The 13,966-nt window shown below is 45.7% G+C and overlaps 1 protein-coding gene across 5 annotated transcripts in view; it reads left to right on the top strand.

Annotated features, from left to right (window-relative positions):
* The window catches only part of MYO5B (myosin VB), a 374,454-nt gene that overhangs the window by 174,257 nt on the left and 186,231 nt on the right, over positions 1–13,966 (top strand). For all 5 annotated transcript variants that reach the window (XM_078852710.1, XM_078852708.1, XM_078852707.1 and 2 more), the window contains exon 5: positions 10,769–10,925. In XM_078852710.1, coding sequence (XP_078708836.1) covers positions 10,769–10,925 — 157 coding nt within the window. The remainder of the gene's footprint in view (positions 1–10,768; positions 10,926–13,966) is intronic.

Below are 13,966 nucleotides of genomic sequence, written 5' to 3'. Positions count from 1 at the left end.
TGGGGTGTGTGCACGCGAAGAGCTATAAATGTGACTGTTTAATTATAAAACTTTTGGGAAAAATAAAGGATTCAATTTCCACTTAATTGAAAGGAAAGCAACCAAATGAAATTCTGTGGGTTCAAGTTGTGACTGTTGTGCCTTATCGCGGAGAATCGCCCATTCAAGATGTCTGTACAGATCCCAGAGTTTCTGGCTTTTGGCCAACCTTTCAGAAGAAGAAACATAATTTTGCAGACTTCTAGGTGTTTCATAACTTTTAGAACATTTAAGCAAATGCACAGATTCTTTTATTCTTGTGACTTCTCCCAAGTTCTGTGAGCCTGGGGCTGCAAGAGGTTTACCTTCCACTTGAGCTCTTCCGTATCCCTCAGACAATTGTTCTGATCCATTTCTCAATCATACACAGGTCATCAGATGTCCATGTTTATCCAAGGAAGAGAGAGCAGCATGGGAGACAGAATAAACTTTTAACCCTGCAGAGGATGTCATTGTTTATGTGATACAGAAACAGGGCCGGTAGGAAGTTGGGAGTTCAGAATTGGTTACCTGTATTGTGCCCCACTTAAGCAGTATATAAAAAGATCTTAGAACTCTAAGAGGGCATTTATTAAACAGGATAAAGTGAAACTCTGGTTAAACAGAGCAAGCATTTATCTGCATCCTTTGGATTTACAGTCCTCTTTTCATAATGTACCATAGAAATTTACAGCTTAAACATAGATTAAAAAAAACCTCTGCATTAATGGCTGCAGAACCAATGACTGTTGCCCCGTGCTTCACTGAAATAATCATACCGATAGAAGAAGAATACAAAGAAGTTCCGTTAACCTTTGACATTAACCTTTCCGTGCACTGTAGTGATGAATTGAACATATAAAGGAACTGGCTTTGGGGGTAGGGAACTTTTCACCTCTAGATCAGCGATTCTAGTTGCACCCCTGTCATTAGCAAGTAAAAAGCTGTTACTATCCAATGGCTGTTTGATGATCTACCTGTGAGGAGGCCATTACCTGGTCCAGTTCCTACTGGAAACAAAAATTAAGACCATCACAACTAGCAACCTTGCTAGTAGAGATCATATCTGAGGGTTTGGTTTGGTTTGACCATTTTTCAAATGATCCCTCTCTTTTTATAATGGGCTGAGCCAAAATTTGAGATCCTAAACGCCAAAATTTGAGATCCTAAACACCCATATTTGGGGTGTGTGGCTTGAACCCAGCTCTTCTGGCTAGCAGTTTAAGCAGATAAAAAGATTGATCTTGCCTATTCCCAATAAAGGCAATCCATCGGAAATAGAATAATAAAAGATTGGGGTTGGAAGAGACCTCACCTCAGGAGATCATCTAGTCCAATTCCCTGCTCAAAGCAGGACCAACCTGTGATATTCTATACCTTGGGGGAGAGTGCTGTAATGCCCATATTCCTCATTTACATATAATTGTGGTCTTACCTCATAAGGCATGCTTTATATGTATCAGTGAAAAGGTTATGATCTGCTGAAAGTCATTTCTCTATCTATATACGTATATCAGTAATGCATATGAAGTTGAGAATTGTGTTGTATGGTTGTCACTCAAACACGCTGTAAGTTGCGGGAATCATCCAGATATTAGCTTCACAGAGGCAACAGCAAGGAAGGTAACCAACGCCCGGGCAGGGTGTCAAACAACCCATCACAGCCATTGTCCAGCAAGGGAGCTACAGTGCAATGACTCACCTGCATGAGGCCACACCAGGGGAATTGCTCAACCTTGCTTGGAGAAAGAAAAGGAGTACTTGTGGCACCTTAGAGACTAACAAATTTATTTGAGCATATGCTTGGAGAGACTCAATAATGCTTACCTGACTCTAAAGGGAAAGAGTGGGGGCAAGGCCATGCGGGAGGAAACGAAGAGACATTTGCCATGCTCTTCTTCTCTCTTCCACCTACATCTCCAGACACCACACCAAGTGGCTGAAGCGCTGATCAAAGGGGAGAGCCTGGCTGAAGGGCAACCAGCCAGCCTGTGGTGAGAAGCATATAAGTTTGTAAGGGCAATGAAAGTGTTAAGATCAGCTTAGAATGCATTTTGCTTTTCTTTCATTTGACCAAATCTGACTTAGATTTTAAGTGATTCTAAGTCAAAACATATCTTAATAATTAATAAATGTTTGTTTGTTCTACCTGAAGCAGTGCATTTGGTTTGAACCATGTCAGAGACTCCCCTTAGGATAACCAGCCTCGTACATGTCAATTTCTTTGTTAAATTGACAAACTCATATAAGCTTGCAGCGTCCAGGGGGCATAATTGGACACTGCAAGATGGAGGTTCCTAGGTTAGTGTCTGGGACCAGAGATATTGGCTAGTGTCATTCAGTTGCAAGTAGCTGGGAGCAGCTTACATGCCAGAGGCTGTGCGTGAACAGCCCAGGAGTGGGGGTTCTCACAGCAGAGCAGGGTAAGGCTGGCTCCCAGAGTCAAGGATTGGAGTGACCTAGTAGATCACTGGTCCAGACAACACCAGAGGGGAACATCACACAACCCCAACTAAATCATCCCAGCCAGGGTTTTGTCAAGCTGGGCCTTAAAAACCTCTAAGGATGGAGATTCCACCACCTCCCTAGGTAACCCATTCCAGTGCTTCATCACCCTCCTAGTGAAATAGTCTTTCCTAATATCCAACCTAGACCTCCCCCACTGCAACTTGAGACCATTGCTTCTTGTTCTGTCATCTGCCACCACTGAGAACAGCCTAGCTCCATCCTCTTTGGAACCCCCCTGCAGGTAGTTGAAGGCTGCTATCAAATCTCCCCTCACTCTTCTCTTCTGCAGACTGACTAAGCCCAGTTCCCTCCGCCTCTCTTTGTAAGTCATGTGCCCCAGCCCCCCTAATAATTTTCATTGTCCTCTGCTGGACTCTCCAATTTGTCTACATCCTTTCTGTGGTGGGGCGGCCCAAAACTGGACGTAATACTCCAGATGTGGCCTCACCAGTGCTGAAGAGAGGGGAATAATCACTTACCTCGATCTAATGGTAATGCTCCTACTAATTCAGCCCAATATGCCGTTAGCCTTCTTGGCAACAAGGGCACACTGCTGACTCATGTCCAGCTTCTCATCCGCTGTAATCTCCAGGTCTTTTTCTGCAGAAGAATAATATTGAGAGGTATCAATGGGGGTGTGCAGAGGGGAAAGCTTGCTCTGCCAGTGCCTGCCCTAGGTTGATGGTTCAGTGGTTAGGGCACTATATTAGGACATGGGTTCAATTCCCTACTCTGGCACAAACTTCATCTGTAACTTTGAGCAAATCACTGGGGGCATGTCTACACTTGGAGTTGGGTGTGTAATTCCCAGTTTGAGGAGACATGCCGGTGCTAGCTCAGTCACCCAATAGAGTGTAGGGGTGGTGGTGGGAGGGGCTCGCCACCCCAAGTATATACCTGTCTGAGACACTAGGTGTATACTCGGGGTGACTTGTCACTCTGACTGTGCTCTATTTTGAGCACATTAGTTTGATCAGAGCTAGACGTGTATGTCTTCTCAAGCTAGGAATTTCAACCCCAGCTTCAAGTCAGGCATATATATTTTCAGAATGCTTTACCTATTATGGTCTGAATACAACCACACATTTATTTCCTTTCCCCCTCTCCCTTTTCTAATCCTTGAGCAGGTATTTTTCCCACCAAACTGTCCACAGTGATGCCTAGATCCTTTTTCCTCCCGACCCCAGCTGTTGATTCCCTTATACCCTGTGGCATGGGTATTCTTTTCCTGTTTTAGGTGCAAAGAATTGTCTGCATTTCAAAGTAGTGTCTTTTCATCAAGAATCAGTCTTTGGGAAGGGGGGATGTACCATCTGATGTGTCAGACAAGTGATTGCTGCCACAGAGGAAAACAAAAATCAGTTCATTGGAAAATATTGACTGAATTTTAGAGAGAAGGCATTTTCTTTTGTAGAAACTATCACTTTGATCATTCTTGTGTAATCCAGAGTTTAACTAGAAAGATAAGAACCATTTGATCCAGGTGATCTCACAATTGTTTTTAGTACTGTAGCTAGTATTTCAAATAGAAAAAGGGCAGAAAACCTCAACAGGCCTGGAGAACCTAGCTGACTCATTCTGAACAGGAATGGGTCAGTAGTTAACGCAAATCTTTGTGAAACTTCAGAAAAATGTGACCTGCGAAGCTGATTGTATTAGCAGCAAATGGTGTTTGCTCCTTCCTTTATCACACTGTAATCCACTGGGATCAGTATGTGTGGGTGAACAACAATACATTTAAACAGAAAAGACAGGAGAAATAGCAAACAGAACTCAAAATATTACCGAAATGGCTAATTCATAATCAAATCTGAATCCCATTGATATGGCCTGGATCCAGAGCTTGAGGAACAAATTCCTGAAAGAATAATTGATGGAATCCCCCATTAGGTGGGACATTTAAAACTAGACTAGACAAAACATTAGAAAAAATACCAAAGGAAAAAATCTTTGTTGGTAAGGTGGTGCCTTCCATCTCTAACATCTGATTTAAAGTGTCAGAGTAGTAATATATGTGTGTGTGTGAGAACTTTTTATCCTCAAAATATTTTAACTGCTATAAAATACATATATACACACACCCATTTAGTTGTTTATTTCTTTGACTTTTTAAGTGTACGGTCGTTAACCTGCTATTTTGCGATTACAAAATTCTCAGAAGAAGGCGGCAGCAGCAGCAGTGACCCAACTGTCTACAGTAGAAAAATGCTCAGTTCAGCCTGGAATATTGCAGGGAAAGGAGAGGAGTGGTGGTAATCCCTTGACAGATGCAGCCCACTGAAAAATATTTAAGTGGCAAGGATGTGCTCAGGATTGCACAGGATACAAACACAGAAAGTGTCCCTGCCCTGAGATTCTGATATGTCTTGCTGGTGGTCGTAGCCTTATAACTTGGATTTTACAAGTCGTGCTTAATTGGCTCTCAAAGACTGTGCTGGTGGTAATTTCCTTTTCTATGGCTTTAGACTTTTTGTCAAAGCTTCACTCTGTATAAGGCACGTTTTTTAATTTGAGGGGAGATGGGGAACTGTAACTGTATCAGAAAATCAAAACTTTGTGGGAGATAATACAACTTTTGTGCACCATCTTTCCTGCAAACTGTACCCCCAAATGCCTTATAATACCATAGAAGCATTGTAAAAATAACGAGGAAAGATTAAGAGGAATAGGTGAGAAGATGCGTTCAGCTGTGATCTGAGAAGGGATGAAGAGTCCCTGAGGCAGAGAAATACAGAGATCTTGGCACATGGCAAGAGGAGAAGGCTCTTGCCCCATCAGTGGCAGGACAGAAGAGGCCAGTGCTGGATCAGGAGCAAGAACAAGGAAAAGAGAAGGGTTAAAAGAGATCGAACGTGATTCTCTGCTGCCTTGTGAAGTCATTGACACCTGTACAAAGCAAGTGTAGAATGCAGCCAGATCTGAATGGTGGCATTCCACCTCCACTTTGCATTGGTACAGAACTATGCAAGCTGCATGGCAGCGGGGAAGCAGTCTGTGAGCTAAACAGCATAGTCCAGATGCTGCCAAAGAGCTGGTAAAGAATTTAGATAGCACACTTTATTGATCAATGATTCTTTTATTTTTCCACAGTCCAATAGGTGCCCCAACTATTGCTATAATCCTGATTAACTTAAATCCATATTAGCAGGAGCTTTTCTTGTAGGGAAAGGAAAGCTGTTGGGTTCTCCCTCCCACCTACTTCTGGTTGTGAAGTACTCTACTGTCTCCTGTCCTTGATGAGGGCTGTGCCCAGAACAGAAGGTACACGCATTAATAGCTAAGAACTTAGCATCATAAAATATATGGCCTAGGATCATATTAGAGATTGTTTGTTTGCAAAATGAGTACAGTAAAATATGCAGTGGAAGAAAAGGTGCACCATGTCTTACGTGACAGTCATTATGGGTGCAACAAGATATTTAGAATGGCATGGGGATTGTCAGCTGCATTCATCCTCTTATGTTAAATTATTGTTTATCCTTGATCAGGCTGTTTGAACATGATTTTTACATCATCTGTATATGTTCCACTGAGCTGATGTGGCCTGATTTTCCTGAGCCAGTATCAGGACTGATCTGCGACTGCTAGTAGTAAATATCTCCAAAGGTCAGCGATGGGACACTAGATGGGGAAGGCTCTGAGTTACTACAGAGAATTCTTTCCCAGATGGCTGGTGCATCTTGCCCACGTGCTCAAGGTCTAACTGATCACCATATTTGGGGTTGGGAAGGAATTTTCCCCTGGGTCAGATTGGCAGAGACCTAGGGTTTTTTCGCCTTCCGCTGCAGCATGGAGCCATGGGTCACTTGCAGGTTTAAACTAGAGTTAATGGTGGATTCTCTGTAACTTGAAGTCTTTTTAAATCGTGATTTGAGCACTTCAGTAACTCAGCCAGAGGTTAGGGGTCTATTACAGGAGTAGAAGGGTGAGGTTCAGTGGCCTGCAATGTGCAGACATCAGACTAGATCATGATTGTCCCCTTCTGGCCTTAGTCTATGCGTCATTCTTGTCTGTCTTTACTTTATGAATTTATTGGCAGAGGGAGACACTTTTCCATTAGGAAGGAAAAAATCCAGGAGAAGCAGTGCAGATTGATGTATTATGTATGTGACCTCTTTCTTTCATTTCTTCTCCCTCACCCAGCAAGGGATAATCTGTTCATCTGCACTTTGGGGCAAATTCCAGAGCCTTTTGCTTTCTGTCTTTCCCTTTTGCATATGAGAATACACTTCTTTCTTTCCACATATAGGTGGTGGTCCTATTGATTTCATGCTGTATGTGGAAAATTACTTTCCACAGGAAACCCAGCAAATAGTTCTTTAGCAAGATTAGCAAAACAACCCTCACGGATCTTTTCACCAGTTTAACTGCAGTGCTTCCCTTTTTAGCGGCCTTAAATCACTTCCTCAATCTGCTCCGGGGGTACAACTATTATGGCCTTCAACTGAACAGTGCTGCTTGTCATATTGGGTACCTCTTCTCTGTGCCTGGAGCTAGCAATAGTTACCAGTTCCTTTTATTAGGTGTTTAATGTGGTACTGCTGTTACTTTGTGGCCTCCTCTCAAGTCAGTGCTTCCTATAGCTTATTTCACAGTGCATCATACTAGGGAGTACAGAAGTGAGAGGTCAATATGTTGTCTAATAGAGCCTCATCCTGTCCTTGTGAGCCATTCATATTTACAGGACGGCTTGGTGTTAACTCAGCAAGAAGTCTGGAGAGCAGACAGCTATGCACTAGCAATTCATAATCTAGCTATGTGACCTGTTCCGTCCTTGGGAACGCATTGGGACAGATTCTCTCTGAACTGTTTGCTGCTTGGGTGAGATCACTCCTATCTTTCCAAGCACTGTACTTCACCCTGCTTAATTAACTGTCCCATAAATGGAGACCGTGGAGCTGTCACCTGGAATCCACACTGGCTAATGTTCTTTATGCAATCTGATCAGGCTGCCCAGGTAGCTGGATAAAGAGTATTTTGGGATTCCTCTCTCGAAAGTATAGTGGTGTCTGGTAGTAGCCGCTAGAGTTAGTTGCAAAATAGTTTCCATTACAGCCTCTCTGTTTTCCCGGGGCTCACTCTTTCTGAAAGTTGCTTTTTGTGCTGAAATTTTCTATGCTTGGTCTCTGTTCAAAGATATTTTTTATCAAATTCCATCCAGCTTCTCTGAATTCAGGAAAAGTAAAGAATATGCCCTTTTACCAGGAAAGTGGTGAGACCTACTAATGTATAGTAATATTGCTTGTGGCACCTTAGAGACTAACGAATTTATTAGTTAGTCTCTAAGGTGTCACAAGTCTTCCTTTTCTTTTTGCGGATACAGACTAACACGGCTGCTATTCTGAAACCAGTAATATTGCTGTAATGTTATGTAATCGTGGATGAAAGGATTGTGTCCCAGATTCTGATCCTGGTTACACTGGTGTAAATTTGGAGTAAGAATCTTCTTCCAAAGGGAAATGCATGCACACAAAGGGGATGTAGTTAAAGCCATGTATGCAAATATTACTTAGGCATTGCCTGATGGCTGAATGCTTGACTAAGTTACCTGAACGTTGCATTAACGTAGGGTGGGTTGTTTGGTTGGTTTTTGTATTTTGCACTGAATAGAAATTTAGCCTGAAAGTCAGGTGAGAGTATTTGCTGTTTACTATGTAGTAAATTTAATGTTCTACAAAACCTTTGGCATGTAATGTGCCCATGGCTTCCCGAAATAGCATGGATGTTTCTAGGCTTATGATGCTGAAATCCTGGCCCCATTGTTGACATCCAATGGCAAAACTCCCAGTGGGGCCAGGATTTCACCTGATTCTATCAGTCTTATGTGAGCTGAGTAGCTACAGTTGCCAACTTTTTAATGTCACTAATCCAAACACCCTCCTCACTCCCTGCCTCGTCCCTTCACCAAGGCCCCACCCCCCACGCACTCCATTCCCTCTTCCTCTGTTGCTCACAGTCCCCCACCCTCACTCACTCTCACTGGGCTGGTGCAGGAGTGGGCTCTGAGCTGGGGCAGGGCTGCAGGAGGGTGTGGGCTCTGGGGTGGGGCCAGGGATGAGGGGTTTGGGGTGTAGGCAGGGACTCCAGGCTGGAGCTGAGGGGTTTGGAGTGCAGGAGCGGGCTCAAGGCTGGGGCAGGTGGTGGAGTGTGGGAGGGGGTGCGGGCTCCAGCTGGGGGTGTGGGTTGTGGGGTGGGGCCAGGGATGATGGGTTTGGGTAGAAGAGGGGGCCCAGGGCTGGGGCAGGGGGTTGAGTTGCGGGAGGGGTTGAGTGGGGTGTGGGCTCTGGGAAGGAGTTTGGGTGTGGGAGGGGGCTCAGGGCTGGGGCAGGGGGTTGGGGTACAGGAGGAGGGGTGGGGTGCGTGATCCAGGAAGAGGTTCCAACCTGGGGCAGGTGCGGGTGGAGTTCTGGGCTCCAGTGGGGTGACTCTTACCTTCTTCAGCTCCCACCTCCGTCGACTCCCACCTGGTAGTACAGCGGGCCTAAGGCAGGCTCCCTGCCCTGGCCCTGCACAGCTCCCAGAAATGGCTGGCATGTCCGGCTCCTAGACGCATGGGCAGCCAGGCGGCTCTGCGCGGTGTGCACTGCCATGCCACCCCTGCAGTTCTCATTGACCGTGGTTCCTGGCCAATGGGAACTGTGGAGCCGGCGCCTGTGGGTGCGGGCAGCAAGTGGAGCCTCCCTGATCGCCCCTGCTCCTATGGGCCACAGGGACATGCTGGCCACTTCCGGAAGCTGAACAGAATCAGGGCAGGCAGGGAGCCTGCCGTAGCCCCACTGTACCACCAACCAGACTTTTAATGGCGTGGGCAGCGGTGCTGACTGGAGCTGCCAGGGTCCCTTTTCAACTGGGCATTACAGTAAAAAATTCGACGCCTGGCAACCCTATGAGTAGCACTTCATTCCATGAACAGTCGTGTTAATTTTTGAGATCATAGTAAGGGTGGCAGGATTAGACCCTCTCCTTGAAATGAAGGAATCCTTCAGACGCTGGGCTTGCAGTGTCATGTGATGTCTTCTCTCTGCCGTTTGGTTTAAATAGCAGTGACTGTTACCAGTTTGATATCAGAGTATGACCTTTTCCCGGGCACTATATCTTGCACTGGCAGTGGAGTGGACTAGATCTTCTAACAGGTCTCTTCCATTTATATTTTCTGTTATTTATACACCTTTTATAATGGTGGTAAAATTTCCTTCTGCTGCTCTAGAGCTGGTGACCCTCAATCCCTGCTGGTGCGAGGGATGGAGGGTAGGGAGGCTGTGGTCCTGACAGGGCAGACCAGAGAGCCCCAGCCAGGACTCTTCTGCTGTTCCTGCAGGGATCAAGTTTCACCAGCCCTGTGTCAGCCCTCCACAGCCATGCTGTCACAGGCGCGCTCCTTCCCCACAGTGACAGTGGGGCTGCAAGGGGCTCTGCAGGAGCCATTCAGAAGCAGGGTGGCCTCACCTGCCTCTGAAGGCTTCTCCTCCTCCTCTTCACAGTTCCAGACAGGGATCTCTGCTCTCTTATCCAAACCCTTTCCTTGTCCCTCTGCAGCACATATCTCATGCTGAGGGACAAGGGGGCTGATTCAGATAATGCAGAGGCTCGGATAGTAGGGTTTTGAATCAACAGGAGTCTACGACATAATGTTTAATCCCTTTTTTTTTTAAGGTACTAAGTTGTATCTCAGTAGTGTCCTACAGCAGTGAGTTCCACTATTAAAGGGCATATTAACGTACTTGCTGTGGGTCCAGTTCTCTGTTGGTTGGAATGCTGAGATGAAACATCAGTTTCTGTTTTTAAAAGGAATGAAGGGTGGGAGAGACCAAGAGCACAATAGTCTGTGGCTGATATCCAGCAAAATCCTGTTGAGTGATGATAGGAGGAATCTTAAACAGCAGGATTATCGTGATTGGAGAACTGTAGTGCTGTGGGGTGAATGCCAGGATGCTGGTTCCCTGCAGTAGGAGGCAGTGGTGCTTTGTAATTGTAGCAGTGGGTGATAAGATTAAAATAATTCTGTTTTTAAAGTTTCCAGTTGGGAAATGTATCGTTCTGACACTGTATTGGTAATGCTTTTTTCAATAGCATGAATACTTCATTCATCCTAGAATCTATGCACGTAAGGGAAACTGAAAACAAACTGAGCTGCATACGAGGATGCAGAAACACAAAGCAAGAGCCATTGGAGGTGGGAGAGACAACCCAGAGCTTTACAAGCAGATGAGTGTATAAAAAGCCTTTCTCCTCTGACACACAGGGATGAGAAGAACCAGTCCATTATCGTAAGTGGAGAATCCGGTGCCGGAAAGACAGTCTCCGCCAAATATGCCATGCGCTTCTTCGCATCCGTTGGTGGCTCTGCCAGTGAGACCAACATTGAAGAGAAGGTCCTTGCATCCAGTCCAATCATGGAGGTAAAGCTGGCCCAACAGAAGTTACATAGATTTTTATTCTACTTTGAGCAATCTGTGTGCATTTGTTTCTAGCATTAGCAAATAGCACCAATTTAGGGTGGGATTCTTCAGGGTTGGGATCCTCCCTCTATTTTGTAGATGGGGCTTTCTGTCATCCTGTCTATGTACAGGACTTGTCTCAGTCTCAGAAGTGAGATCCAGGAATAGGAAAATATAGCTGTTCTAACTAGATTTTATGTAATTATTAAATATAGTCAATTAAAAAAAATAATAATTGGGATTGACTAGTTCAGGCAACTTTTTATGTGTAGGTCACCGGTTTAAAAAATCTGTCGCAGGACGGTAGTGACTATAAGCTGTTAAAATGTCTCTGTGTGGTGACCCAGTGTATGTGACCAACGCTGGGTCTCTTTCTAGTTCTTTATCATGGAGATGGGGGTAGGAGGAAGCCCACCACAACTGGCCCACTTGTTGGCGGTCTCAGGAGTGAGGCCAAGGATTGAACACTCCATGGAGACCGTTCGAACAATCTCCATGTTGCTGGAACTGTGCTAATAACAGCTTGGTATAAAGAAGGTTACAGGTAGCAGAGTTCAGACATGATGTTTGTGTGACCTTATCTACGTCATTAATAGTCTGTCAGACTTCACCTTCCTTCTCCTCGCTTGTCGTCTTGTAGCATCCCTAACGTTTTCATTAATTCCATATAGAGAGAGAGGTTTGTCTGTTGAATCTATAGATTGAATCAACATAGACCCACTTTTTTCATATTCTCTTATTCGCACTTATTGGCAATAGTACCTGCTAACGAGGCACGTGGAGATCTCTTTGCCCTGAATTAAATTTTTTTCCCCTCGCCTTACTAATGAAGGCATTTATAGGACATCCATCGCTGTGGCATTTTGATGGCTTGAATTGATGTGGTTAAAAATATAGTCCCTGTCCCAAAGAACTTAGTCTTGTTGATTGATGTTAAAAGTAAATGTTCTGCAACCCCCAGCATCAGCATAACTTTAAATGATTTTGAGAGGGGGATGCCTAACCAGTGAGTTTAAAACTGAGTGAAAAGCCTGGACAAACAGTGCATCTAATGATACACTGACAAGGATGGTGGTGGTGCTTAACAAATATCGGTAATTCACAATAACCCGATCAGACAGGGAGAAACGTCTCTTCGGGTATGTCTACACAGCAACAGACACCCACTGCACAGGGTCCTAGAGCCCAGGCTCCAGTCTGAACCCAGAAGTCTACAAAGCAATAAAAAAGCCCCTCAGCCCGAGCCCTGTGAGCCCAAGTCGGCTGGCACAGGCCAACCGCGGGTGTCTAGTTGCTGTGTTAGGGTATGTCTATGCAGCCAAAAAAACCCAACCTGCAGCAGCAACTCTCAGAGCCTGGATCAACTGACTTTGAGCTTGTGCTGTGGGGCTAAAAATAGCGGTGTAGATATTCGGGTTCAGGCTAGAGCCTGGGTTCTGAGACCCCCTCCCCACCCCCCGGTCACTGGGTTTGGCACCTAAGCTCCAGCCAGAGCCTGAATGTCTACAGTGCTATTTTTAGCCCTGCAGTGTGAGCTGGAGTCAGTTGACCTGGGCTTTGAGGCTCCCTGGCTATGTCTACACAGCAATGTAAGCCTAGGGTTAATGGGACTCGAGTCAGCTGTCCTGTGTCAGGGACCCCTGGGCTTGAGCATCTACATTGCATTTTAACCCTAGGTTAAGAATGTTCTGACCCTTAAGAAGCACCTGAGTACATAAACAGCATAATGAACTCCTTTGGTGGCTGTCAGTAGAATAAGTGCAGTATGAGAAGGCTGTAGTCTGAGAATTGGGCTCTCCAGCTCCCAGCTGAATCACATTGGCAGGAAATGCCCATGTGCACCTGTTCTGAGGGTAATTAGGATGTCAGTGTCCAGGGCTGTCAAACAATTAAAATGAAACGTTGCAATTCTTAATTTTTAAAACGAGATGTTCCACGGAGATGGTTTGTTGGTTGTTTTTATTTGTTTTTGTCTGTTTATCTTGAAGTTTGACATAAAATGTAGGTTTCAGAGGAAAAAGACACACACACCCCAGCCGCGCTGCTGTTGGCTGCAGAACAGTGAAGTGCATCCCCAGGGTTTGTGTACAGTGTGCTCCTGCACCCTGGGAGGCAGGGATAAGGGCTCCCTGGGAGGCTGTGGGGAAGTTCGGGGGCTGGTTCCCACTTGCTGTCCTGAACGTGCACGCAGCCCAGTCACCCCGGCACACACAGCCCCAGGGAGGGCTGTGGGGTTTAGGAACAAGGGCCAGAGAGTGGAGCAGGACCAAGTGGCTGTTCTGCAGGGCGAGGGAGTGGCAGGGCTCCCAATTTAGCATGGCCGGGGGAGGAATGATCCCAACATCCTGATGTCCAGGAGCTGCCTTCTGCCTGTCAGCTTTGCTCCCTGCTCTGGACACGCGTCGCACAACAGTGAGGAGGAGCTGGAGCCAAAGCTACCAGCATAGGAGGAGCAGGAAAGGCGATTGCGTTCGGCCAGACAGTAATGGCGCTGCTGGCTGCCTTCAGTGCTGCTCCTCTGTCGCCAGGAATTCTGGGATACATCCAGAGGGCTGCTGGGGCCTGTGCATACAGGAAACCAACAGAGCTCGGACTCTCCAGCCCTGCGGGGTCCTGGGCCCCTGGGTCTGAGCCCTAGGTTAGCACATTTGAAGTGTGGACATGAGGGGAGTTTGGCTTGAACTGGGCTTAAATTGCTGTGTAGACAAACCCACTGCTGCACGTCTTTTTTTGCTGTGTAGACGTACCCTTTTATAACTTGAGCCTGGGATATTCGGGACTTTGTTGATTATAACCTGAAATCAGGGCTGAACTCTTACCCTGGCACACTGAGGCATTACCAAGTGGATTATGAGAGGCAGATGATTTACTTGTGGGAATATTGAGCTGGTCCCTGTCCTAACCATTGCCATACTGGCTGAAGGGATTTTTACATACAGTTGTTGGATGCATCTAGACTGCAGCTTTATTTTTATCCTTTCCAAAGTGGCTGAAGAAATATA

Source organism: Lepidochelys kempii, chromosome 5 (genome assembly GCF_965140285.1).
Source record: "Lepidochelys kempii isolate rLepKem1 chromosome 5, rLepKem1.hap1, whole genome shotgun sequence".
In the NCBI taxonomy this organism is placed as follows: Eukaryota; Metazoa; Chordata; order Testudines; family Cheloniidae; genus Lepidochelys; species Lepidochelys kempii.
Note: the sequence above shows the minus strand (reverse complement) of the source record. Positions and strands in the feature narration are given on the sequence as shown.